General features: G+C 37.4%; 1 protein-coding gene and 1 non-coding gene across 2 annotated transcripts; one reads left to right on the plus strand and one right to left on the minus strand.

The window, feature by feature from the left end:
* Positions 1-4,654: 4,654 nt before the first annotated feature.
* LOC126796535 (small nucleolar RNA R71) lies at positions 4,655-4,761 on the plus strand. The gene has a single exon (XR_007672379.1). It is a non-coding gene; the product is annotated as a small nucleolar RNA R71 (small nucleolar RNA).
* A 10,374-nt stretch (positions 4,762-15,135) lies between these two features.
* LOC126796309 (UDP-rhamnose/UDP-galactose transporter 3-like) lies at positions 15,136-17,405 on the minus strand. The gene is made up of 5 exons (XM_050523106.1): positions 17,245-17,405; positions 16,755-16,939; positions 16,296-16,496; positions 15,904-16,065; positions 15,136-15,802 (listed from the first exon to the last, which is right to left on the minus strand). The coding sequence occupies exons 1-5, from the start codon at positions 17,381-17,383 to the stop codon at positions 15,446-15,448; spliced, it is 1,044 nt and encodes a 347-aa protein (XP_050379063.1). The 5' UTR covers positions 17,384-17,405; the 3' UTR covers positions 15,136-15,445.
* Between the last annotated feature and the right edge of the window lie 8,575 nt (positions 17,406-25,980).

Consider the following 25,980-nt stretch of genomic DNA (forward strand, 5'->3'; position numbering starts at 1 on the left):
GAATTAAAGAAAAGAACTTTCTGCCCAACGACAAAGTGTTTCTTCCTAATCATGCGGTCATGGAATGTCTTAGTCTTCTCCTTGTAAACCATTGCCGAATCATATGCCTCATTTCTAATCTCTTCAAGCTCATGCAATTGCAACTTCCTATGTAATCCGGCCTCATCCATGTCCATGTTAAAATTATTCACAGCCCACCATGCACGATGTTCAAGCTCCACAGGAAGATGGCACGCCTTACCATAAACTAATCGAAATGGTGACATGCCAAGAGGAGTCTTGTATGCCGTCCTATAGGCCCAAAGAGCATCATCCAATCGTTGAGACCAATCCTTGCGTGATGGTCCAACAGACTTCTCCAAAATTCTCTTGATCTCACGATTAAATAGCTCCACTTGTCCACTAGTTTGAGGGTGATAAGGCGTAGCAACCTTATGCTTGATTCCATACTTCTTCAACAACGCCTTAATGGTCCGGTTGCAAAAGTGAAATCCTCCATCACTAATGATAACTCTCGGCATACCAAACCTAGAGAAAATGTTAGAACGAAGGAAATCTGCAACAACTCGATAATCATTAGTCCGGGTGGCCTTTGCTTCCACCCATTTCGAAACATAATCCACACAAACGAGTATGTACAAGAAACCATTTGAGCTAGGAAAAGGTCCCATGAAATCAATACCCCAACAATCAAATATTTCAACATATATAATCGGTGTCATAGGCATTTGATCTCTAGATCCTAAGTTTCCCGTGCGTTGGCATCTATCACAACTCATGCAAAAATGATATGCATCTTTAAAAATCGTAGGCCAAAAGAAACCACATTCTAACACCTTGAGAGCAGTCCTACGTGAACCAAAATGTCCTCCACAAGATTCAGAATGGCAAAAAGTAAGTATAGAATGATGTTCATGTTCAGGGACACACCTCCTAATGATTTGATCAACACAATGTTTCCACAAGTATGGTTCATCCCAAACATAATACTTAGCTAATGCCTTGAGTCTATTCTTTTGAGCATGCGATAAAGTATCCGGAAATTGCTTAGAAACAAGATAATTGACAATATCTGCATACCATGGCTCACTTACCTCAACTCGAAAGAGTTGCTTATCCGGAAAACTCTCCTGGATAGCCAAGGGCTCGGCATCTCTCACCAAACGACTCAAATGATCCGCCACAACATTGTCATTTCCCTTCTTATCCTTGATCTCGAGATCGAACTCTTGGAGTAGAAGAATCCATCGAATTAATCTTGGTTTGGCATCCTTCTTTGTCATTAAATACTTCAAAGCTGCATGGTCAGTGTAAACAATAACTTTAGATTGAAGTAAGTAAGAACGAAACTTATCTAAAGCAAAGATCACGGCAAGAAGTTCTTTTTCAGTTGTGGTGTAGTTCTGTTGAGCATCATTGAGTGTTCGTGACGCATAGTAGATGGCGTAGGGCTGCTTGTCCTTCCTCTGCCCTAGCACGGCTCCAACTGCATAGTCGGAGGCATCACACATTAACTCAAATGGCAAGGACCAATCCGGCGGTGCCATGATAGGTGCCGTAGTTAGGAGCTTCTTCAAGGTCTCGAATGCATGCTTGCAATCATCATCAAAGTGAAAAGGGAACGTCCTTTTGAAGCAATGAACTCATTGGTCTCACAATCTTGGAAAAGTCCTTGATAAACCTACGATAGAAACCTGCATGTCCAAGAAACGATCGAACATCCCTCACACTTGTGGGGAGGGGTAAGTGACGCACAAGATCTATTTTAGACTTATCAACCTCAATTCCTCTAGATGAAACAATATGGCCTAAGACAATGCCTTGCGTGACCATAAAATGACATTTTTCCCAATTCAAAACCAAGTTAGTTTCTTCACAACGTTTGAGCACAAGTTCAACATTTTCTAAACAAGTTTCGAAATCTTCACCATAGACAGAAAAATCATCCATGAAAACTTCAATTTTAGAACCAATATACTCAGAGAAAATGTGATACATACAACGTTAAAACGTACCTGGGGCGTTGCACAAACCAAAAGGCATGCGACGATAAGCAAACGTACCAAAAGGGCATGTGAATGTAGTCTTCTCTTGATCTTCTTCCGCAACACTTATTTGGTTGTATCCACTATATCCATCAAGGAAACAATAGAAGGAGTGACCAGCTAACCTCTCAAGCATTTGATCAATGAATGGCAATGGCATATGGTCTTTCCTTGTTGTCGCATTGAGCTTCCTATAGTCAATACATACGCTATGACCGGTCACTGTCCTTTGAGGCACCAACTCGTTGTCTTTGTTCTTCACCACCGTGATGCCTGACTTCTTTGGCACAACTTGAATGGGAGAGATCCACCTACTATCCGAGATGGGGTAGATCACGCCACAATCGTGCAACTTAGTGATTTCATCCTTTACAACTTGCATCATTGGTGGGTAAAGGCGTCTCTGACCTTCCTTAGTTGGTTTGGCACCATCTTCTAGCAATATTCGATGCACACACATGGTAGGGCTGATCCCCTTGATGTCGGCCATGGTCCAACCTATTGCCGTCTTGTGTCTCTTCAACACTTCAATCAATCTCTCTTCTTGCTCCTCATTTAGTGCAGATGAAATGATCACGGGCAATGTATCCTCTTCTCCTAAAAACGCATACTTCAAGTGGTCCGGAAGAACCTTAAGATCAAGCTTTGGAGCTTGCACCACAGAAGGAAGATTTTTGTTAGTAGTTAAGAGAATTGGACTAGGAGAGACAAAGTTTACCTCACGTGCAACCTCAAGAGAGGTCACGTTTTCAAGAATGAAGGATGGCACGGCATTGTTTGCTTTTAACTCCGAGATGTTAGAACCATCACTTGTAAATCCGGCCTCTTGGGCAATGGTGAGTGCCAACTCGTCATGTGCCAAGGTATCTAGATAGTTATCTGCAAGGGAATCAAGTATGTCAACTGAAAAACAATCACTTAACTCCGAAAGAGGATACCTCGTAGCTTCAAAGATGTTGAAGCTAATCACTTCACTATCAAACTCAAAGGTGAGTGATCCACTAAACACATCAATTTTTGTTCGTGCAGTCCTCATGAAGGGGCGGCCCAACAAGATAGGGACCTCCTTGTCATCTGCCTCCGTTGGTTCCATGTCTATGACATAGAAGTCGGCAGGAAAGATCAAGCTCGAAACCTGCACAAGAACATCTTTAACATAGCCCAAAGGGACTTTGTTGGAACAATCAGCCAATTGAATTACAACATTGTCAAGTTTCAAATCACATAGACCTAGGTCCTCATAGATATAATACGGCATTACATTAATAGATGCACCTAAGTCTAGCATTATCTTCTCAAATGTCATGTTTCCGATTGTACAAGGGATAGAAAAACTCCCTGGATCCTTAAGCTTTGGTGGTAGCTTCCTTTGGAGCACGGCAGAAACCGTCTCACTCAATGTGACAACCTCCTTCTCTCGAGTCATCCTCTTGTTGGTGCACAATTCTTTCAAAAACTTAGCATACCTAGGATTCTGTTGTATGCATTCAATAAGAGGCATGTTCACTTCCACCTTCTTGAAAATGTCGAGCATGGCTTGATCAGAGTCATCATTCTTTTGCTTTGCAAATCTACTAGGGAAGGGAACACGAGGAAGATCATTAGTTGAAACCAAACCACTAGAGTTAGGATCCTTACCTTTGTCATGCACGGCATGATCTCCTTGTGATATAGGCACAGAATCATTGGCCTTAGAGGAGGCAGGGTCCTTCTCTAAGTCTTTGACATTGAAACTCTCGGCCTCCTTTCCTTTGGAAGGTACGGCCTTCTTGTGTTGCTGCAATAGAGCATCCAAGATCCTCCCACTTCTTGTCATCATGGCCTTCACGTTAGGATTAGGCTCAGTTTGGCTCGGCAACTTCCCTCCTTCATGGATCTTGCCCATGAAATCGATCACTTGTCCTATATGCTTCTTAAACTCGGTTATGTCCTTAGAATGAGCTTGTTGACTTGTAACTAAAGCTTGAGTAGCAGAGTTTAGATTTTGCTGCCCTTGAGCAAGAGACTTCAAAAGTTCATCATAATTAGGTGAAGATGCATTATTCGAACCATGAACAATAGAGTTAAAGGGAGCAGAACCTTGAGGTACCTGAGGCCTCACAAACAAACTTGAAGGACGAGGTCCTTGACCTTGAGCATTGGATGGTTGAGTATTGTTGCTCCAACGAAAATTTGGATGATCTCTAAGTCCAGGGTTGTATGTGTTCGAGTATGGATCGTACCTAGGCCTTTGTTGCCCCATAAAGTTCAACTCTTCTTCAGTCATTGCTCCATTTGGACAATTGTCAGTCGTGTGATCTTTGAAAGAACAAATACCACATGCTTGAGGGTTGATGCTCGAACCATTGAATGCCTTGACTAGAACGTCAAGCTTCTTTTCTAAAGTAGCCATCTGATTCCTTGCATCAACATCATACACCCCACGACTCTTGCTTCCTCTCTTCTCCTTGGAACTAAATTGGCGATTGTTGTCAGCCAAGTCATCAATCAAGGTGTAAGCTTATTGACCGGTCTTGTTCATGAATGTGCAGCCACATGCCGAGTCCAACATGCTCTTATTGGTGGTGTCGAGTCCTTCATAGAAGAATTGCACCAAGTCATCCAACGAAATACCATGGTGAGGGCACTTCCTTTGTAGTTCCTGAAATTCCTCCCAAGCCTCATAGAGTGAATCACCATCTTTTTGAGTGAAGTTCTGAATCTCCCTCCTAAGTCTTTTCATGAGTTGAGCCGGGAAGAATTGCTTCAAGAACCTCCTAGTCATTTCGTCCCATGTGGTGATGATTCATGCAGGCAAAGAGTACAACCAACGTTTAGCATCATCCTTAAGGGTAAATGGAAACAAAAGCAACCTCAAGCCTTCTTGAGAAAGATGATGAATTGATTGGAGCTTGCAAATGTCCAAGAACTCCCTAAGGTGAACATTAGGGTCTTCCATTGAAGAACCAGCGTACTTAGGCAGCTGCCCAAGCAATTGAACCGGAATGGAGAAGTTAGCTTCATCAGGTGGAGTGAAAGCAATGCATGAAGGTGATTCAGGGGTGGTGGAAATGAATGCATTCTTAAGTGCCATTGGAGCACCAACAGGAATTATGTCACGGTCCGCAATTGTGTCTAAGTCTGAATTGAAGATGAAGGGGAAGGAAAGCTCCTCCTCTTCTTCTGATCTAGGTGAAGAGTTTAAGATTGAATTGCTTGGAGATGTTTCGAAATTTAAAGGTCCACTTATGAAAGAGTTGTTTAGATCTCTAAGTGCTTGAATTCGATCCTTGAGCTCTTGTGTTTTCTTAGAAAATTCGGACATGCATAGTACCTGTTGTACGAAAGTTAAAGAGTTAGCATTGAAGAACACACAATGAACACATATAATTCGTGCATTCCCTTAGTCACACACTTGCACACTTATGGGGAAGGACACGGCAACTATGTTGTTAAGTTACAAAGAATTAGTTCTTTACGTTTACACAAATTCATACAATTCACAAGTTTCTTTTGCCATTTCAGTGATTGAACGATCGATTGATTCTAAGTTGTAAACCAAGGTGAACGTGCGGCCTAAGTATGGATGCCTAGACACAAGATCAAGTTTTTGTTTCAGAAGGCCTTGTAGCTCAATCAGAGATAGTGAACATGGTAGGACTCATTTGTTGAACTACGGAGAGCGAACTCCCTATCGACTCTATCACCGAGATGTATGTCAGTCAGTAGTTCTCTGAGATCCAATTTTGGTCCCATGCACCAGAGTAATAAGAGAGCGTGCCCCTTACTCAGCTGGACTTAACCTTGTGTGTTAGACAAATATCCAAGTGTTAATAAAAGCCGCCCTCGACCTCATGCAAACTCGAGAGCTAGCATGAAGGGTTAAGGCTAATATTAACAAAAGGGGCTTTGCCTATTCCGTTCGGTTTACAGCCTACAACAATCATTCACTCAAGCACCAAAATAACAACCTAAGATACATTACTATATGTACAACGAAACAAGATAAGAATATACAAATGTACAATATACACAATTAATTCGCATTAAAGGTTAGGGATCCATCTCTTATGGATCCCCGGCAACGGCGCCATTTGATGAATGCTCGATTACTCGACATCAATATTTAACCCTGAACACATCATTAGTAGTATAAAGCAAGAGGGTATCGTTCACAAACTGGGGATCCAGCCAGGGCTTAGGATCACATCAATTAACACGAATTCATAAAGATTTTAAGGTTTGATATAGATTTCGGCTTGAGTCATAAAAACAGTAAATAAAACCTAAACTAATATATACATGTGATCAACCAACCAACACATAAACAATCACCAAAACAATTCACATAAAGGGATCAAACCAAGCTCTATGTCTTCCTTTAGAATCATGCCGAGACTATATAATGAACAACCAAGGATGGATCATGCATTTAGGGTTCTAAGCAGTAACCTAACACATAGACACTTAACACATTCGATCAATACCAAGCAGCCATAATCGAAATCTAACAAGTTCATCTTCATCATGTAACTCCAAAGCCATGCACATTGAATTCATCAAGTATGTCACTTACTTAACCAACAACCATGCAATTCGAAAATCACATAGAAAAGACTAAACATGTTCTTAGCATAAGTCTTTAATCCAACAACCTAAATATCATGCTACAAGCATAGTCATAACACTTAGAAATCGAAATTGATCATACATGAAACTCGGCAGAAACCAAAACAGAAATTTCATAAAACCAAAACATAATTTTCGAATCCTTTATATAAATTGAATCAAGTAGCTATTTCATAGACAAAATTGAAACAAGATTACACTACACAAATCGCAAGCTTCATCCAAGAACAAGAACAAAACCAAAACCGAATTTAAACAAGAGTGAATCATGGTTACACTTTATAAATCAAGCAATCCACAAGTGTAGCCGAGACTTCTATGGATGAAACCTTCTTCACAAGCGTGCTTGAAGGCTATTGATTGGTGGGGAATGATGGAATCGGTTTTAGGATTTCTTGGAAGGGTGAAGGATGAATTCAGCAGAGCTAGGCTTATGTTTGTGTGTAAGGCTGATGATGATCTGAATGGAGAGGCCGAGCCTCTATATATAGGAGTTTAGGAAGCCTTCTTGCCGTCCCATAAGGAAGTAGAATCCAATTGGGAAGCTGAAATCCTCTTTGTTATGGATTTGATTTATGTACTCCATATCCAACTTGATGTAGGAAACCAAGTCCAATAGGGAGATCACTTGAGGGCTGCACGGCAACAATCTTGGTCCAACTAGGAGTAGCTAGGCCGGCCTCCTCTTCTCCTTCTTCAACCCGGATATGATTTCCTTGTTCAACTAGGAATGCAACTCGGCAACTCTTCTTCCTTTCCAAATATGATTTGTCTTTCCTGAAAAGAAATCGTCGATTAAGGAATAGGAAAGAATGAAAATAGGAAAGTAGAATCATAGTCAAGTAAGGACTCCTAGCTCAATAAGGATTTCTAACACTTAGCACAATTTCATCATCAAATCATCTAAATTCGGCATAGCTCTCCTTAGAACATAGAAATGACAAATATGAAACTAAAACAACTAGATAAGAAGTAACAAAGCATAAGAATATGGCATATATACATTAAGAACGTCACACTTTGTGCTCCTATCACCCTATGACTCAGATCTGGATGAAAAAAGAAGACATACAGCAAGAAAGTGACCATGAAGGCCAAGATTCTTTGGCAGATTATGACTGTGCTGATGAAGAATATTACAATATCATAAACATGATGGAAAAGTGAGCTGCCCACACATCCCAACAAGGAACGTGAGCTATGATTCCGCCAAAAGTAACCGTTTAGACAAAGAAGTCGTTTAGGTAATATTGGCATGTTGAAGGCTAGATCCTAGGAAAAACAAAAATATGTTCAAAATAGAGTAGTAATAAATATTTACTATATAGTTTTTACATTTTTATCACTATTTACTTTTACTGTGCACAAATATCATTCACTATTATTCATTTTACTATTTACTACTGTTCATATGCACTATTCACGTTGCATTGGATGCAGCGCTGTATTATCGAACTTTCCTTGTATTGACTGACAAAAAAATTCTTCTAGTGCAATATACCGCAGAATGTTTCCAATGCTTTATTACTATAGGTAAATTCTTCAATAATTACGGAGAATTGAAATGTTACACCGCGCGCAAACGTATGCTAATTGTTTTATTGCTCGAGTTTGTGCGAGAAGCGTACCTGCATTGGGCCTCTTCGGTTAAATATGATGATATGGCATTGATATCATCTTGAACGAGTTAAACAGTAGAACTAAACAAGTAGACATGTGGTGGACCAATAATATACTACCAGTTCCTTTAACTTGTGGTTTTCATTCTTAATCACCAGGTGCAGTGGCTGGGGTCGTGGCTCTAGTGACTATCTCTTGCTGCTACATTTGTGAGAGGAAATGACAAGATTGGCTAAATGTTGAGGCTTTTCTGAGGAACTACAGGCCACTTCAAATTAAAAGATACAGCTATTCGAATGTCAAGAAAATAACCAACTCCTTCAAGTTAAAGTTGGGGCAAGGCGGCTACGGTGGTGTATACAAAGGAGAGTTAAAGGACGGCCGTCTTGTAGCAGTGAAGGTGTTGAACAGATCTAAAGGCAATGGAGAAGAGTTCAAGTTCATGAATGAGGTCGCAACCATTAGTAGAACTTCCCATGTCAACATTGTTAGCTTGTTGGGATTTTGTTTCGAGAGTTCAAAAGGAGCACTTATTTATGAGTACGTGCCTAATTGATCACTTGAGAAGTTCATATTTGAGGAAAATAACCCCCAAAGTGGTCATCACTTGGGATAGGAAGCATTAGATAGAATTTCACTTGGAATTGCTCGAGGAGTGGAGTATTTACATCGTGGCTGCAACACACGAATTATGTTTGGTAGGTTCCTACTTTCACTAATGATTTTAATTGAGATTCTACATATTTATAGTGAAGTGACCAGCAATGAGCTCGAGAATATACTATAAGGTTGGACAACAAAATGGCGGAAGAGAAACCTCATAATGTGTCAAATGATTGAAAGGAAAACTCGGTCTAAGCTATTAGACTTTAAACTTAAGCGCTTGTTGGGAGGCAACCCAATTTGTTTTCTTTGGTCATTGTTTTCTTTAGTTATTGTTTTTATTATTTTTGTTCTTTTTGATATATTTTGTGTTTGTATCAAATAGTTTTCGAAAAAAAAATGAAGAGGAGCCAAAAAATTTCGTTCAACAGAATCTGGCAAAAGCAGTTCGTCGACTTAGGCAGGCTGTATCTCCCAGCTCACAGGGAGTTGGAATGTGTGGTTTATATGGAAAAACAATTTTTTTGAGTCTAGATTCTGTATCTTTTTACATAACTGGATTTAGAGGTCTACTTCATTCCCAGTTGCAATTTGAAGACAGCAAGGTCATGTAAGAAATTCTGAACTCGTGCAGTTGCAGTCCGGAAACAGCAAAACAGGGAACACTTCCGGCCTAATTGAGCAGTCGTGTCATATATGGATTGAACGTTTGTTGTGTTATCTTCAACTTTCATTCAGGCCACTTTTCCATTCCGGCTGTTTAAATCAACGGAAATCAAGTATAAACAATTAAAGGTCATTCTTGTTTTTGATTTTATGAATCTGTTTTTCCTGACAACTTTGTAGGGGCATAATTTTCTCCTCATTTGGAGTTAGCAGACGTACTTTATATGCTTGGAAAGCTAGAAACATCAGCTTTATATTCCCACTATTTTCTTACTGATCGGAGATTATGTTCAAACGTTATGAAGCATGGAATGCAGGCTGTTAGACCGCGCCATGGGGGAGCTTTTCTCATCATTTTCTCAACTCTTTCTCATTCTTTTCCCACTATGCTTTTGTCTTTCATTGCATTATTTATTTTTTATATTCATTGAGGACAATGTATGATTCGAGTGTGGGGGAAGGTTTACATGTTAGAGTCATAAAATCAAAAAATAAAAACATGATGCAGGATGAAAATAATTGTGTACTATTGAATGATATGAGGGCCTATATATAGGCATTACAAAATCACAATCTCGTAGGATTCAAAAATCCTAATCTATTACGGAGATACTAATCTATCTCCTAACATGAAACCTATTAGGCTAAGACACACAAGGGTAGAATAATAATTCTCGGTGAAAAAAAACAAAATTTGTATTTTTTGTTTTGTTTTGAGTCTTAGGTGGCTTTAGCTATCTAGGATGAGTTGATCTTTGAATGATTGGTTGATCGATGATCACAAGATTGGAAATTGAACTTAATTGCTATTTGATGGTTAATCGATGTGTAGAAATTGTACGAACATGTAATAGATAAGGATTTTGAAACTTAGGTACAGAATGAGCATGTTCCCTACTTGTTGGAATTCATGTAACATTTGTGAGTTTCGAACCATATATGTGCTTTTATTTGGAATGTTTTATTCTATCGTTTTTTTTGGCCATATAACCTCATTATATCTATTTTGATCAATTCATATACCATAGAATTACAATGAACTAGAGAATGATATAACTTACTTTGTGAAACTTTCAAAAAATTTAGCATAATATACTCTGATTTTGAAATGATTGATGAATCTTTTTAGGATTCCACCACTTTATGCCAAAAAAGTTGTATGCCTTATTTGTGCCCTGTTTGGGACACCTTAGTACCAACCTCTTTGAGCCTACGTTAAACATTTTCTTTCATTACCAACATGTTAATATGCTTGCTTTGTATAGTTATATTTCTACCTTATCTTTGAGGCTTGGCAGAGTCGATTCTTGGAGTTAATATGGTGTTAACAAATCCCTAAATCCCTCTTTTCGACATGTTTTGGAACAAAGTTGGAATTTACCGACAGAAGGAAGTCCGATGGTGAAATTGTATAGGAGTTTAAAGGATATGGGCCACTATTTAGTGAATTGGGATTGAACTGTTTTCAATGGAAGGCATCTAGAGATTGAACAAGTTCGGAGGGATCTGGGTAAGCTCCTTTAGAAGCCCTTTGAACCGACTGATCAATTGGAGAAACTTTGTTTGTCCAAAAAGCTGAATTAGTTTCTTACAATAGATGAGACTTATTGGAGACAACGGTCTAGAGCTATTTGGTTGAAGGATGGAGATAGAAACTCGAAGTTTTTTCACAAGAAAACTTCGAACCGTTGAAGAAGGAACAAGCTCAAGGGCTTGTTTGATAGTGAGGGTGTGTGGTAGACCACTCCTCAAGGGATGGAGAATGTGGTTATCCATTATTTTCATGATTTGCTTGGGTACCAGGTACCGAATGTTGATGCTCAGAATCGGGTTCTCCAATCGATTAATCCGAGAGTTACTCCAGCTATGAACCAGGTCTTATTGGCTCCATATACGAAGGATGAGATCCATACTACGTTATTGCTAATGCATCTGTCAAAGGCACCGGCTCCTGATGGTATGTTTCTCTTTTATCAGAAATATTGGGAAAGCAACTATTGCTGGTATATTTTCAAAGACATTCTCGTAATTCCATATTTTTTAGTTGTGGACATATGTTCTCTATTTACCAATGAATTTATGACAACCTTGGTTTTGTTCTGGAGCAATCTTTCTATAAGCAATCTTAATCTGTTTATATTTATTTCGTGATATGAAAGAGAAAATTATTTTGTTTGTTTTATTTCTTAGTTGAAGATATGAGATTGATAATTCATAAATTTGGATTAAGAGTGAAGAAGAACAAAGTGGACAAGAAATAAGAGGTAGATAAGTGAAAAGTGAAGAAGAATGAACATAAGCACTCTTTCAATCTCTAACCTTTTGATTTGGTGTTAGAACCCAGTTTCTGGATCTTTATAATTTGTTATTTGATGTCTAATTTTTTTATCAACTATTTCATGTCTATTTCGGGTCAGAGATTGAGTTTGGATCTCATATAATTAGTTGTAATTGTTTTTTCTTCCTTGATGTTAGATCGAATCCTTTGAAAAAATGATTTAGTTTTTCTGAATGCTTATGGTGGAATATTCATTATGAATGTGGTTCTAATAAAAATCTAAATTCATTTTTGAGACTATTCAATTTTACAGTAAAGCGATCAGTTGAAAATGCTTCAAATATTCTGCTATTATTGAATAAATTGGAAAATAATATATGCTGCTACTTTTAAGAGTGTAAGAACAAAGGTAAAATTTTCGGCATGCCTTTTAAGAAATACAGCACCACTTTTAATATACCATCAAAAAATAGTTTCTTATCTAACGTTTTAGTCTCACTGGTTAATTATGTAGCAGCCTGCCAACTATTAGCTTTGTGTTCAATAATCAGTATCATTCACTCATCAAACTTTTCCTTCAAACTTTTGGTTTGAGTACAAAGCCGCAGCAAAGCGTGGCCTCACTAACTCGTATACTTAATATTATTTTTTGATCCATTGTTCATAAGGCTTATGAAAAGTGCCACTCCAGCGGCTTGGCTTCACTGGGTTAGGCTCGGCTCGGCTCATGTACTTTTTTTGCTTATATACTCGACTGTCACTGAGTATAAATTTTTTTTATCTTATTCTCTCTTATTTTTCTCCTTTGATTGATTTCTCTTTTTGTATCTCGCTTTCTTCACTATTCACTCCACTTAAACCAGTTTTTAAAACTCTAATTCGCTTACAATCATGCCCTAAATTTGGACCATTTGGTGTTGCACTGTTCAACGACTTATGAACATTGTTGGTTCAGCTATGTCCTTTTTTCACTTATTTACACGACTTCTACTAGGTTTAATTTTTTTTTGCCTCATTGTTTCCTCTTCTTCTCCTTCGATTACTCTCTCTCTCTCTCTCTCTCTCTCTCTCTCTCTCTCTCTCTCTCTCTCTCTCTCTCTCGCTTTCTTCACTACTTTCTCTACTTAAACCAGTTCTAAAAAATCTAATTCGCTTATAATCAAACCATAGAATAACAAACTACTATCAAGAAATAGTACAACCCGCGGCTTGGCTCGGCTTATGTCATATTTTTTTGTTTATTTACTCGATTACCACTAGGTATAAAAAAAATTGCCTTATTATCTCCTCTTCTTCTCCTTTGATTTCTCCCTCTCTCTCTCTCTCTCTTTCTCTCTTTCTCTCTTTCTCTCTCTCTCTCTCTCTGTATCTCGCTTTCTTCGTTATTCTCTCCACTTAAACCAGTTCTAAAAACTCTTATTCGCTTACAATCAGACTCTAAACTAATAGACTATTGTCAAAAAATAGTGCAACCCGTGGTGGCTCAACTTGACTCAGCTTATACCTTGTTTTTTCGCTTATTTACTTGACTACCACTAGTTATTTATTTATTTTCCTCTCTCTCCTCTTCTTCTCCTTCGATTGCTCTCAGAACTCTCTTTCTTCGCTATTCTCTCTATTTAAACCAGTTCTAAAAACTTTAATTCACTTACAATCAGACCATAAACTAATAAACCACTGTAAAAATAATAATGAAGCTTGTGGCAGTGCACATGTATCGTAACCTAGTATAGAGAGTGAGAGGATTATTAGGGAATAGATATGCAAAAGATGAAGGAAAGGATGAGGAGAGAGACGACGGCGACAATAAGATAAGAAAGAAGAAAGAGTTGTAGAACCTAAGAAAGAGTGGGAGAAAGAAAGGACAATATTGAGATTTCACAAAATCCGACAGACTTGGTTAATGATAGTTTTGGTTCAACCCGTACGACTGATGTTTCCCACGGTAAAAAAAGATAGAAAATACTCAAAATAGAAACATAATTATGAATACAGGGTCGGATCTACAGCTATGCATGGAGCATCCCTCAACCAATAAAAAAACAAACTAGAGCTAGTGTTAATTGATTTATTTATTTTACTGTTGGCTCTAGTGAAACATCCCCACACTGAATCCCTACCATTACCAAATGACTTTCTCTCTTCTTTAACTTAATTATTTTAATATTCTTCTTGCTCAATTGATTACCTCAATCCCTCAAAGCCTTGATTCCCCTGATTGAACCATCTTTGCCAAAACAACTAGCGCCCTCCACGGCTGCACCTCTGTCAGCCACCGGCCTGTGTTAACAATTAATGAGGCTAGTTTACAAAAATTGTTGGGTGGGATGTGATGATATGAGGGACTGAGGGATGAATTTCTCAATTGGGATTACTTGCTAGAATTGTTGTCGTTGGGTAACCTAGGTTTGTCTAAGGTTTATTCTAATTTCTCATTCTCCTTGAATGCTTGATTGATGTATCTATCAATCTATGCTTCGTCATTTTAGAATACTAGGTTTTTATTTGCTAATTTATATTGAAAAAAGTGTTGAATTTACAGGGAATGAAGAACATAAGAGGTTAGAGGTCATTAGAGACTAAAGAGTTTAAGAAATCGCAAAATTAGATTTATTTAGTTTAAGCTCTTCTAATGCATTTGAGGGATTAAACTCAATGCATTGCCCTTACTACGTATCAATTTGACTTTCAATTTTTTAAAAAAAAATTATAGCATGGTTGAGGTTAATAAAATTAAACCAAAGAAGAAGTTCAAGCATCCCCTATATAGCAATCTAGATCCGCCACTGGATATATAGGAATTCAGATGCGACAGATATCATCCAACCAATCACAGATTTCGATTGGCAATTAAGTGTTTGTCATTCTGCTAAGGTGAGGATCATGAAAATAATTGAAGGCGTGAACTTCATCCGAAGAATTTGAGGATGAAAAGTAGGAGATCAAGGAATGTAATGGACTATGGACTATGGACTATGGAGCTAGGTTTACATAGCAATGAGGATGCAATAGAGTTCTGCTAATCTCACACCCGATAATCCATTTAGGTAGGGTGTGATATATGGCAGCATATTAAACACTATCATTGCAAAGGAGATAATAACAAAGAACATTCGGATTTTCCAATAATTGTTGGCACAAACCCTTGCATATTAACATCAATGAGAAAACTACGGCACAATTGTTGTTCCTGATGGCTGAATCCCTTGCACTGAGAGACTTCCCAAACAACAACTATACTTATAGACCTTAACATCAGCACAGACATGAAAATGTGGAGTAAAACAATAAAATATACAACAAATATACTCAGCAGAACGCAATGAATAAATAGAACTCGGCGCTTTCTACTACAGTTTTAGTTTTACGTACTTCTTTGCAGATACAGATATAGGCTATATGAAAAAATAATAATAATAATAAGATTAAGGTCACAAGTAATAGACAAAAAAGGGCACTTACTGAATCAATGAAATTATGAAACAGGAACATATACTAAAAGGATTTGGTTTCGGAGTCAGCTGAGCAGGAGTCCAAAAATGATAGGACTTGTCTTCTCATTTCATTTCCTTGCCTCGAGCTATATATTTTCCTTTTCCAGCCAAAAATGGGTCGTCTACATCTTCTATACTTTAGTTGCTGCATGTTCTACATCCTTCACAGTAGTGGCATCCAGTCCTACCTTCAAAAGATTTATTTCCTCCTCTGTCAGGCTGGTTTTTGAATTGCTCAAGGGTTTTCCGGACTGTTTTTCTGCCTCCACAGCCCAACTATAAATCACCATGCCAACCACTGCAATTATCATCCCCATAATGTTCTTGAAGGTAAGCTCTGAATCAAAGAGAAGCCACCCGAGTGTGAGGACGCATACTGTTTTCATGTGACCTAAAACCTGAAATGAAACAGCAGAGAAACGTCCAATGCAGAGGTACTGGCTAATATTGCAGAACACAGCTAAGGAGCATGAAAGAAGAATGAATGCCTGCACACGCTCACGCACCACAGCTTAAATGTCAAAGAATATAAGACCAAACAGAACCAATATAGTAAAGCATGACTTCGACTGAAAGGATAAGTGCTTACAATGACGCCAGAAGACATGTTATAGTTTGTTATGAATGTACCACTAAGGTAGTAATCAATGAACGGGCCGAAAAAGAGAAGTGAAACGGCTTGAATTGGAGCAGTCTTACTCAGCAATTCAAACGATCCAACTGAATGCTTCTTTTGAAGAGATCCAATAGACTGTCAACAGATGAAAAATATAAAAAGATGGAATTAAGATGGTCACTCGACAAATATATACATAATATACAATGATTATTAAACCAAAGTTGTATGTGTAGCAGTGACAAACAGTTAAGACACTAGACAATCAATTACTTGAGCTATAATTTTCATGGAATAATTGACCTCAAATATGCTTCTCCAATCTGATTAGCATATGAATATCAAGTGGTATAACTAAAACTCACAATTTGCTGGAAAGAAGTGGACAAAACTGCCAGGCCGGCGCATATGAAGCCTTTGAGGTTAACTTTCACATCAGTGACCGTGCAAACACCAACACCTATAACCACAACCACAACAGACATTTTGACCTCCTTCGAATACTTCTTGTTGTTAAGCATCCATTCCATCACACAAACCACAGGAATCATGCTCAACTTTGAGATCTGTACCAGAACCACATAGAGGTCATTAGATAACTTCACTGCCAAGTTCGTCCCAAAAAGTAACAGAGAACAAGTGTTCCCGTACATCTAAGCCTAATTTTCCATGCGATCACTGAACGAGGTTGCAAAGAACAACATTATACATCCACCAACACATCATCACAGACAGATGAATTAGCACTAGTGTGGTTATAATTTGGAAATATATATATATATATATATATATATATATATATATATATATCGCGATTAGGGTACCTGGTAAAAGCCGACTGAGTTGAGCATGAGGCTGAAATTCATCCCCGTGATGGAGACATTGGCAACAACAGAGAACCAAAGAAGCTCCCAAAAGGGAACATGCTTGGAGGCAGAATAACCGCTTGCATTGGAGACAAAGCCAACCAGTGCAGTTATAGCGAAATGGAACCCCGTCAATGTGGTGGCTGTTACATCAAAAACAAGAAAACCATACTCATCAATCATTCAATCGAGTTAAACATTATACCCAAATCGGAATGATACATACGTATATACATGCAAAATTTTAATTTTTTTGTCACATTGTGCATTGTATACCACTCCAGTTTACAAGCACTGATGTTCAAATGCATCATATTCTACATGAATACAATTGATCTAAACGGCGAAATATGAGAAATATAACTGCAATGTGATAAGGTGAAGATTGAAGAGAGAGAAAGAGAGAGAGAAAGAGAGAGAGAGAGAGAGAGAGAGAGAGAGAGAGGACCAAAAGAGAAAGCATAGCCGGCGGAGGACATGAGCTGCTTGTTGGCCATGATAATGCCGACGGAACTGATGACGTTCATGGCCCAAGCTCCCACATCAGAAACTGCCGCCGACGATTTCTTCTGGCCGAGGCCTTCCATTCCGCCTTAACCCCACTGACCCCCAATTAAACGACGTCGTCACCTCCCTGCCTAATTAATTCCGGCTAAAAGGGGCTGTGATCCGCTACAGATCTGCAGCGTGCATATATAAACCAAAGACAGGAGTCGATTCAGATAAATAGACACTCTGGTCTCTCATGTATTTGAGACACAGGAGAACAGAAGAGAATGAGCTGCTTTCGGGAATTCGGGTTTTGAATTTTGATTAACCCAAAAAAGTGAAAATTAAAATAATAAAATATTAGCTGAGTATAAAAATGGAAGGAAATTAATTACATTAGCAAAAGGTATAATAGTATTATTTGAAAATCCGTATCTTTATGATACTGAGTGAGTAAGACTGTAAGTAGGCTCGGGGCGCTCGTGTTTGACTCGTGTTCGGCTCGTTTTTAGCCAGTTTGATTCGAGCTCGTAAAATTAAATGAGCCGAGTTTGAGCTTAATATTAAGCCCGATCTTAAAAATGAGGCGAGCTTGAATAATATGTATTCGGCTCGTTCGACTCGTTTAGCTTGCGAGCTCGTTTATTAATTAAGGTTGACTTGCTAACTTTTATAGTATATCTAAAGTATAATTTTTATATAAGAAATAATATTAAAAATATTATATTTATTCGAAAGAACTGAAACGTTTCTTTTGATAATAATTAGTTAAAGACTTTAAGTTAACTAACAATTTTGATTTGTTATTTTTAGATTATTACAAATAAAAAGGTTTTTGTGTGATGCTATGACATTAGATTTTGAATTTTCTTTTTAATTTATTAATTTTAAAACTTTAAATTCATATGATTTAAACCGATTCAATTCGAGTTCGTCCTCATCTAATAAAATGAGCCGGCCCGAGCCCAGCTCGAGATTTTTCAAGCCAAGCCGAGCTTGAACATAAAGCACAAAAATTAAATTTTAGCCCGACTCGAGTTCGTTCGAATGAAAACGAGTCAAATATGAACAACCTAATATTCGGCTTGACTCGGCTCGTTTACACCCCTATGAGTGAGTCAGTGTCAGAAGTTTGAAAATTTACTGCCGCAGTGTTACTATATTAGTGTTAATTGGTACCTTTTGGGAATGCAGGATATTTTAACTACCTAGTATTCTTTGTTGGGAAAAACTTGCGTACAAACTAGTATGTACGTGTGCGTCCAAACTCTCATTTATTTGCACACTTTGAGAATATAAATACATGATTTTAACCGTTCAAAAGTTTAGTTTATTACTAAAGATCATTTCTGTAAAAGATCAACATAAACAAAAATCGTCTTCATAGTCGATTGCATCAAACAAATTGACGGTTGATCATGAGACTACTAACTTTCACCATAACCGTTTATTTGTTTGATGCAATCGACTATGAAGACGATTTTTGTTTATGTTGATCTTTTACATAAATGATCTTTAGTAATAAACTAAACTTTTGAATGGTTAAAATCATGTATTTATATTGTCAAAGTGTGCAAATAAATGAGAGTTTAGACGCTTGCGTACATGCTAGTTTGTACACAAATTTTTTCCTTCTTTGTTTGGGCCAGAACGGTGTCAGGTAACTTGGTATTCTTTCAGTTTGGTCTGGAACATAAAAACGACCAGGTGAATGGAAAGTTGAACACAACACTAGAGCCTCCGTTAACAAACTTGAACTTGATCGGAAAGAACATGAACTTGAACTTCAAGACCACCAAAGGAAATTTGTGGCAAAGTACACAATGCAAATAACCATTGATATGAACTCAAATTTTGAAAATTCTTGCATGCACGGCAGGTTTTTGGGACAAGTGTCTACATCGGAGCCTTCCGTATGAGTTTGAGAAAGAACGGATTTTAGCCATAGGTTTATACTTACTTTTTCAACAGTCAACGTGATTGACTGAGGAGAAAAATTGGCAGATGCTGGTAAAAGATTTAAATTCCCCAACTCGACTATTGGTAGATCGGCGGGAAAAGATGTCGAAAAAAGATGTGCATGATTCCAGGGAAAGAAGGCGAGGAACACAATTTCGTGGCTTCGATAACAAGTAAGGGAATGAGGTGGCATGGCTCACCACTACTCAAATTTAAGCCTCAATCTGTCAATCATGTGGCTTGACAATTTGAGTAAGGATGGGTTTCGTATCTAATTTGATATAAATTTCGTTGATATTCAAGAAATTTGAGAGAAATTTTTTTTATGACTGGTATTGTGATTCTTATATCTATATATATATACCAGCTATTAGTGATGTTCAACACCACATATTAACTGGGGGCTTTAGTATTCTCTCACGATTGTTGGGTTCTGTGTGGTTGAATTACAGATAGAGGTCTGGGGCTGTAACTATATATGATAGGTTGGTTATCAGATTTTATATTAAGATTTCTGGCTAAGCCAGACAAATTGACTCATTCTAGTATAGTTACAAACATATTTCATCTTTCAGGCGTTGTTTGACTATGAACTACCTATGTGCATATCCTTTGAATTAAAATTGCATGATTGTATATATAAATCAAAGTAGTGCTTTATGTGATCAAGCACTGAACAGTAAGTCTGAAGTCCCATCTAAGCTCTTCAGTTTCTTTCAAGAGCAGCATTTTGTTTCCAATCTTTGTTTTTGGCTTAAGATTTCAAGTAATAGAACTGGGGTAGTTAGTACAGATAGGTACCATGGATTTTATTTTCCTAGTTATTGTGGGATCATTCATGAGGATATTGGTCTGGTATGGTGTGAATTCAAGTTTGCTGTCAGTGTACACAGAGTGGTCCTGCACTCCTCCTATTACATTCTCTGGAAAGTAGCAGCTAGTAAACATTTATTCAATGCTTACGAAATTCAGTTGAACGTGAAAGTGATCACTTATTTGTCCGAATCAAATTCATGAAGTTGAAATTGTATTTAGTATTGAATCCACGTTAGAAACAGATGATGGTTTTACTTGTGCTAACATACTAGTTAAACAGAATATCATTGTTATAAAAGGTATTTCTATTTTTTGTAGGCTTCTTGGGATGATTCTAGGGTCTTTCATTATGGTTCTTTGCTGTCGGTTTGCTTCTTACAAGAGCTGCAGCTATGTCACTTATGTGTCCAATTCAATCTCATGAGTTGAATTTCCTTGGAGATGAAAACCAAATTGGACTTTGAAGATGCACCAATCTCTAAAATTGTGTCAAAGTACTGCATCACATCCTAGCGTCACCAGATCACCATGTCTCTCAGCCTGTCCACAATAGCCTAGCGCTGCCTTGCTATGCCAATCCTTATGAGATTTACTCTGCCTCTCCCCCAGCTCAGTTGAATAGTAGTATCTTCTCTGCATCAACTTTTTCAATTGTTGCTAACCTCATTGTTGCAGCTATTAATCACATAACATATGAAAATATTAGTAATCTGCAGTTGCAGAAGAAAACAAATTGTTACATAAAGTACCAATCGACATGTAATATGTTCCAAGTCAATTCTTATTAGTGAAGACAAGAGATAAGCCTATACGACCAACATAAAGAAAAACGCATTCGATGTAAGTATATGCATTGTTCAATCTCATTTATTGCTCTCTTCAGATACTCATATAGTTCAATATCCACAATCAAAGTCTGCACTATCTCAAACCATAATGTGACATGTTAGGCATTTGATTTCAATCCAAACAATATGGCCGTCAACTCCATACCTTTACATGTTCTTCTTCCACAGCTTTGGCGATATCATTCTTCTGTTCAAAGGTTCAATCTAGCTACATCCAACTGTGAAACACTTGCCCTATTAACTAAGCAGAAAAACGATTTCTATGAAATCTGAAGAGTGCATTGTTAAACATCTAAACTATAAATATTTCCTCTCCAAGACAAAGATAAGAATAAATGAATACAAGAATCAGCTAGAGGTTGAGACGTTGAATGCAACTAACAAACAAAATTATTAAATTGCAATCTCCATTCTCACAATTATTTTTCTTTCATTGTAGACAAGACAGTCTCGTTCATGAACAGTTCTAAATTAGATGTAGAGAGAAAAGAGGTATCACCAGCAGTAACCTTGTAACAATTCTAACAAGCTGGACTAGTTATCTTTGTGATTAGAGATAACTCAAAACACAACTGGACTAGCAATCTCCAAATTCGGTATTTTGGCTCTCTTATACCAGGACTTATTTTCTTTTTGGTAATGCTATAACGAGTTCGTCTACAGTGCAGTGTTGTATTATATGTAGCATCAACTATTCACTTATGCATTTTATCTTAGGTACTATTTAAGGTAAATATATATATATATATTTGACGGAGAATAGTGGGCCTTGATCTCTGAGTTTGTTTAGTTACATACCACAAATATATAAATTCATCATATACTCGAAAGTAAACAGTTGTTTCTTTATCATTATTGCAAACTTAATAGCTTCTAGACTTGAACTTTTAGCTTTTGCAAAAATTTCTTTAAAAGAATTGCAAGAAGAAAAATAAAAAAATAAAAAAAATTGTGAGATATAGAGATAACTTTTCTAGAAAAACCATAAATTACTGGGATGTTATCTATAGAGTCCAACGTATAATCTATGAAACTAGAGAAAATATCAAAGTTCTCGAAGAAATTTTCAAAGAAGATCAAAGACCCCTTAATATTTTGAGCATCGGATAAATCTGCCCCTAACTGGTATCAGAGTTTGCTTAGCTCAAAAGCATGTAGGCTAAAAGACTTATGCCACAAAGTTGGCTTCTCTCAACTAACAAGAGAGAATCCAAACTAAAAAATTATCAGTCCTTTTGTATTACAATAGATTCTGATAGGTCGCAAAAGTGTTTCCATTCAAGACATATCCAAGAGGATCAATACTCGATAGAGTACGCCTATAGAATACTGAATACACTCTACGATGAATTCTCTCATCTTTAACAAGAGATAGAAGATGAAGAACTTGACCCAACTCGGCCAAGTTTGATAGAATTTCTAAACCATTTATCCAGCAACAAGGCTGCAGAAAAGCTGCTTGTACAACTTGAGAGATTTCATCTCAAGATCAATCAACTTGAAAAAGTAAACACAAGGATTGGAAGGCTTGAAGTAAAGCTTGACTACCTCAAAGAAAAGCAATATCTGCTAGACATAGAAAAGAAGTTAGTTTGAATAGAAACTATTGCTAATAACATCCAAGAGAAGGCATTTGAACTAAGAAAAGCTCAAGAAACTCTGAAAGAGCATTTAGAAGCCCTTATCGTTCGAATAGGATCAACCAAATGGTTGAGGTAAAAGTCAAGGAAAGACACAAAGAAGCAAAAAGCTTATATCTTCGTACTTCAGAAGCCCTTGCTGAAAACCTGAAAGCAATAATTCATCAGCAAAATTATAATATTACATATCTTCAAGAGATAGGTATGGAGCTGGAAGAACAATTCAGAGAATTGAATCTTAAACTCTCTCATCTGCAAAAAAAGCATAGAAAAGATGAAAGCTGAAGTTGAAACAGAGAAAATCGATGACGACCAACTAGCTCAAAATGTAGCTAAGAAGGGCTCCAAAGGCGTTGAAGAATTCATAGGAAATAAATTTGTAGAGCTGACAACAAAAGAGTTAAAAAATTTAAAAACTAAAAAATAACTGATGCAACAGATAGAGGGAGAGTATTGAGGTGATAAATGTTTTTATCCCAGTATGAATATGATGTGGAAATGATTGCAGGTAACAAGAACTTCTTGCCATACGCTCTTATAAGAGAAATGGCAACATTTAGTAGAGAAGACGGAGATGAAGATGACAAACGAAATCCTAAGAGTAGGAGATCAGAACCTCAGTCCTTGGAACAGATACAAAAAAGGAGACAAGACTGTTGGACCTCTACATGACGGACTAGGCTACCAATTCATTGTGTCTTATGAAGTAGCTGCATCAACTCCGGATAAGAGTGAAGACATGATTCAACCAGGGGGTTGGGATCAAAAGTCTGAGAAAGGTTCTGATGAAAAAGAAAAACTCATAAAAGAGTACTTGTTGTGTCCTAAGGATACAACCTTAACTGATCGGTTTCAGGGTAAAAGGCTAGCCTGTCTCAAACGGCAGACAGTAAAGGCTGATCAAGTCCGTTAAAGGCTGATGCTTTGCCAAAAAAGCAAAATAGCCCCTTTTAGGGGGAAAATGGTTGAAGTCACTGGAAAGAAAAACGTTCATGGCTATCCTTTAAAGATATTTAAAGAACCAGTATTCAAAACAGAGAAGCTATTGGCTTTCAAGCATAAGATCGTTATGGATAATGTTATACAAGCTTTCTATGAGGAAGACGAAGAACATCTGTTGAGAAGTCTCAATGCCCTGACATAAGAATTGAATGGAGTCCATGCAAAAGAAAAGAAAAAGAAAAAGAAAAGGAAAAAGAAAATTCGAAGGAAGGCGGTGCAATGATCAGATATTGGGAAGGTCCTGAAAACGCGCGAGTTCCTATTTCAGCCCAAAATGAATTAGCTTGGTGGGAATTTCACTATAAAATCGGAGACGGTAAAATGCTTCCTTCAACCTTGGCAATAGTTTCTAGCCCATATTATGGGAGATATCTTGTAGATGTTCAAGTTGAACACCCTCAGAAGCAGAAACTATAGCTCATTGAGAATGGATATGTGCATAATATTTGGACTAAGTCAAACGAACACCTGGTAGGTTTTACATAAATCATAACTGAGGCAGTAAGGAACATTCATTCAGATGGATGCATCTTGAGACTGAAATTCATTTCTACCCCTCCGGAATGGGAAGTGTTTGATGGACGCAGAAATTACATTTCTCCATATCACTATGTGAGAATTATTCAGGGTCCGATCAAGAGTTCAAAAGATTCAGGAAAAAATGGTAATCCCAACAATAGCATTCCGTGGATGAAAGTCATGTCCATTATCTGCATCAAAAACATGGTTCGAAGGGATTATGAGTCCAGTCTTTTAGCCAGTGGAGAAAAAATCAAAGTCACATGCTACAATCATCCTCCACCAGATGCGTGTGGTTTCTTCTCTGTCATTATGAGAAATGAAGTAGTTGGAACTCCAGAAACCACCGCATGGCTAAAGAAAGTGGAGAAAGAGAAAGGATACATGATTCCTTATCATTTTCCCTATGGCTCAAATCTAAATGAAAAACAAGACACAGAGCAAGAAAGCGACCATGAAGGCCAAGATTCTTTGGCAAATTATGACTATGCAGATGAGGAATATTGCAATGTCACAAACATGATGGAAAAGTAAAAGCTTCCGACGCATCCAAACAAGAAACGTGAGCTTCCGACACATCCAAACAATAAAAACGTCTCTTTCTGCTTTTGTGAAATAATTTGCCGGCGCATAATGACAACCAGCTTTTAAAAAGGAGAAGATTCTTTGTCGTCCATTTTGAAAGTGAGTTTGGTTTGATGCTTAGAGTTTGAGCTCTATATAAGGAGTAATACCTTCTTTGGGAAGGCAGAGGTTGGAAGAAAGAAAAAATTAGAAGATCGTGGCATAGTCTTATAAAAAAAGAGTGTCATTCTACTAAGTGTTCAAAGAATAAGAGTGTATGGCATAGCTTCAATGTGAGTGTGTTTATTACTGTGTGAAATATCCTTCTACTGTATAAATTTGGTGTGGAGTGCATTTTTTTCAAGTAAGTTTGTATTTTAATTATGAGTGGCTAAATAGTTGTAGTTGTTTACCTAAGAGGAAGACTCTGAGTTTTGTATTTGTATTTATGTTGAATAAATAAACTCTATCTGGTGCCTTAAAATCCGTCGCAAAAACTATCTAGTTTTGCATGAAATTTTCTATCCTTGCATATGCACATTTAGTCAATTTTGCATGTTTCATCTGTGTTCATTTTACACTATTAGAACCCAGGTTTATTATTTTCTAGGATAGCAGTGATTACGCCAAAAGAAAATAACCGTTTAGACAAAAAGGTAGGTGAATTATTGGCATGTTAAAGGCTAGTTCCTAGGAAATTAGATCTAGGTTCATAATAGAACAGTAATAAATATTTACTATTTAGTTTTTACCGTTTTCACTGTTTACTGTTAATTACTGTTCATATTCACTATTCACGTAATCAATGTGTTAGTAGTTATTAGTAAAATTATAGGTTTTGGCACCACCCTGCTTGCTTTCAAGTCTCAAACAAGAATAACACTACTTTGTAAAATTGTCCAACAATACAACAGCTATTTCCTTACCGGCATCACAATTATACTGCATCCAACTAGAAATTGAGTAAGTAAACTGCTGATATACGTTTCTCTACCAAATAATGCTCCTCAAATACCCTTTAAACTGTTGTAAAATATGAAGCTTTTGGGTACTTTGCAAGGTGAACTAGAAGGCTAGGCGAAAAAAATTTAATTAAACCCCTATTGCAAAAAGGCTCCAAGAAGATATAATGAAATAATAGACTTGAATACATCAATGAGTTTACCAGCTACTATGTACAAACGTTTAAGACTACCGAACTGATACGTTTCTCTGGCTAGATATGAGTGATATACTTATGAATCTGCCAAGCTGGGTAGCTCTAGAGATAGGCCTCATCATTTAGCCCGCGGACCCGAAAAGCCCGCGGAGGCCCGCAAGCCCGACGGGCTTTTACCCGGCCTGGCC

Source organism: Argentina anserina, chromosome 5 (genome assembly GCF_933775445.1).
Source record: "Argentina anserina chromosome 5, drPotAnse1.1, whole genome shotgun sequence".
NCBI lineage: Eukaryota > Viridiplantae > Streptophyta > Magnoliopsida > Rosales > Rosaceae > Argentina > Argentina anserina.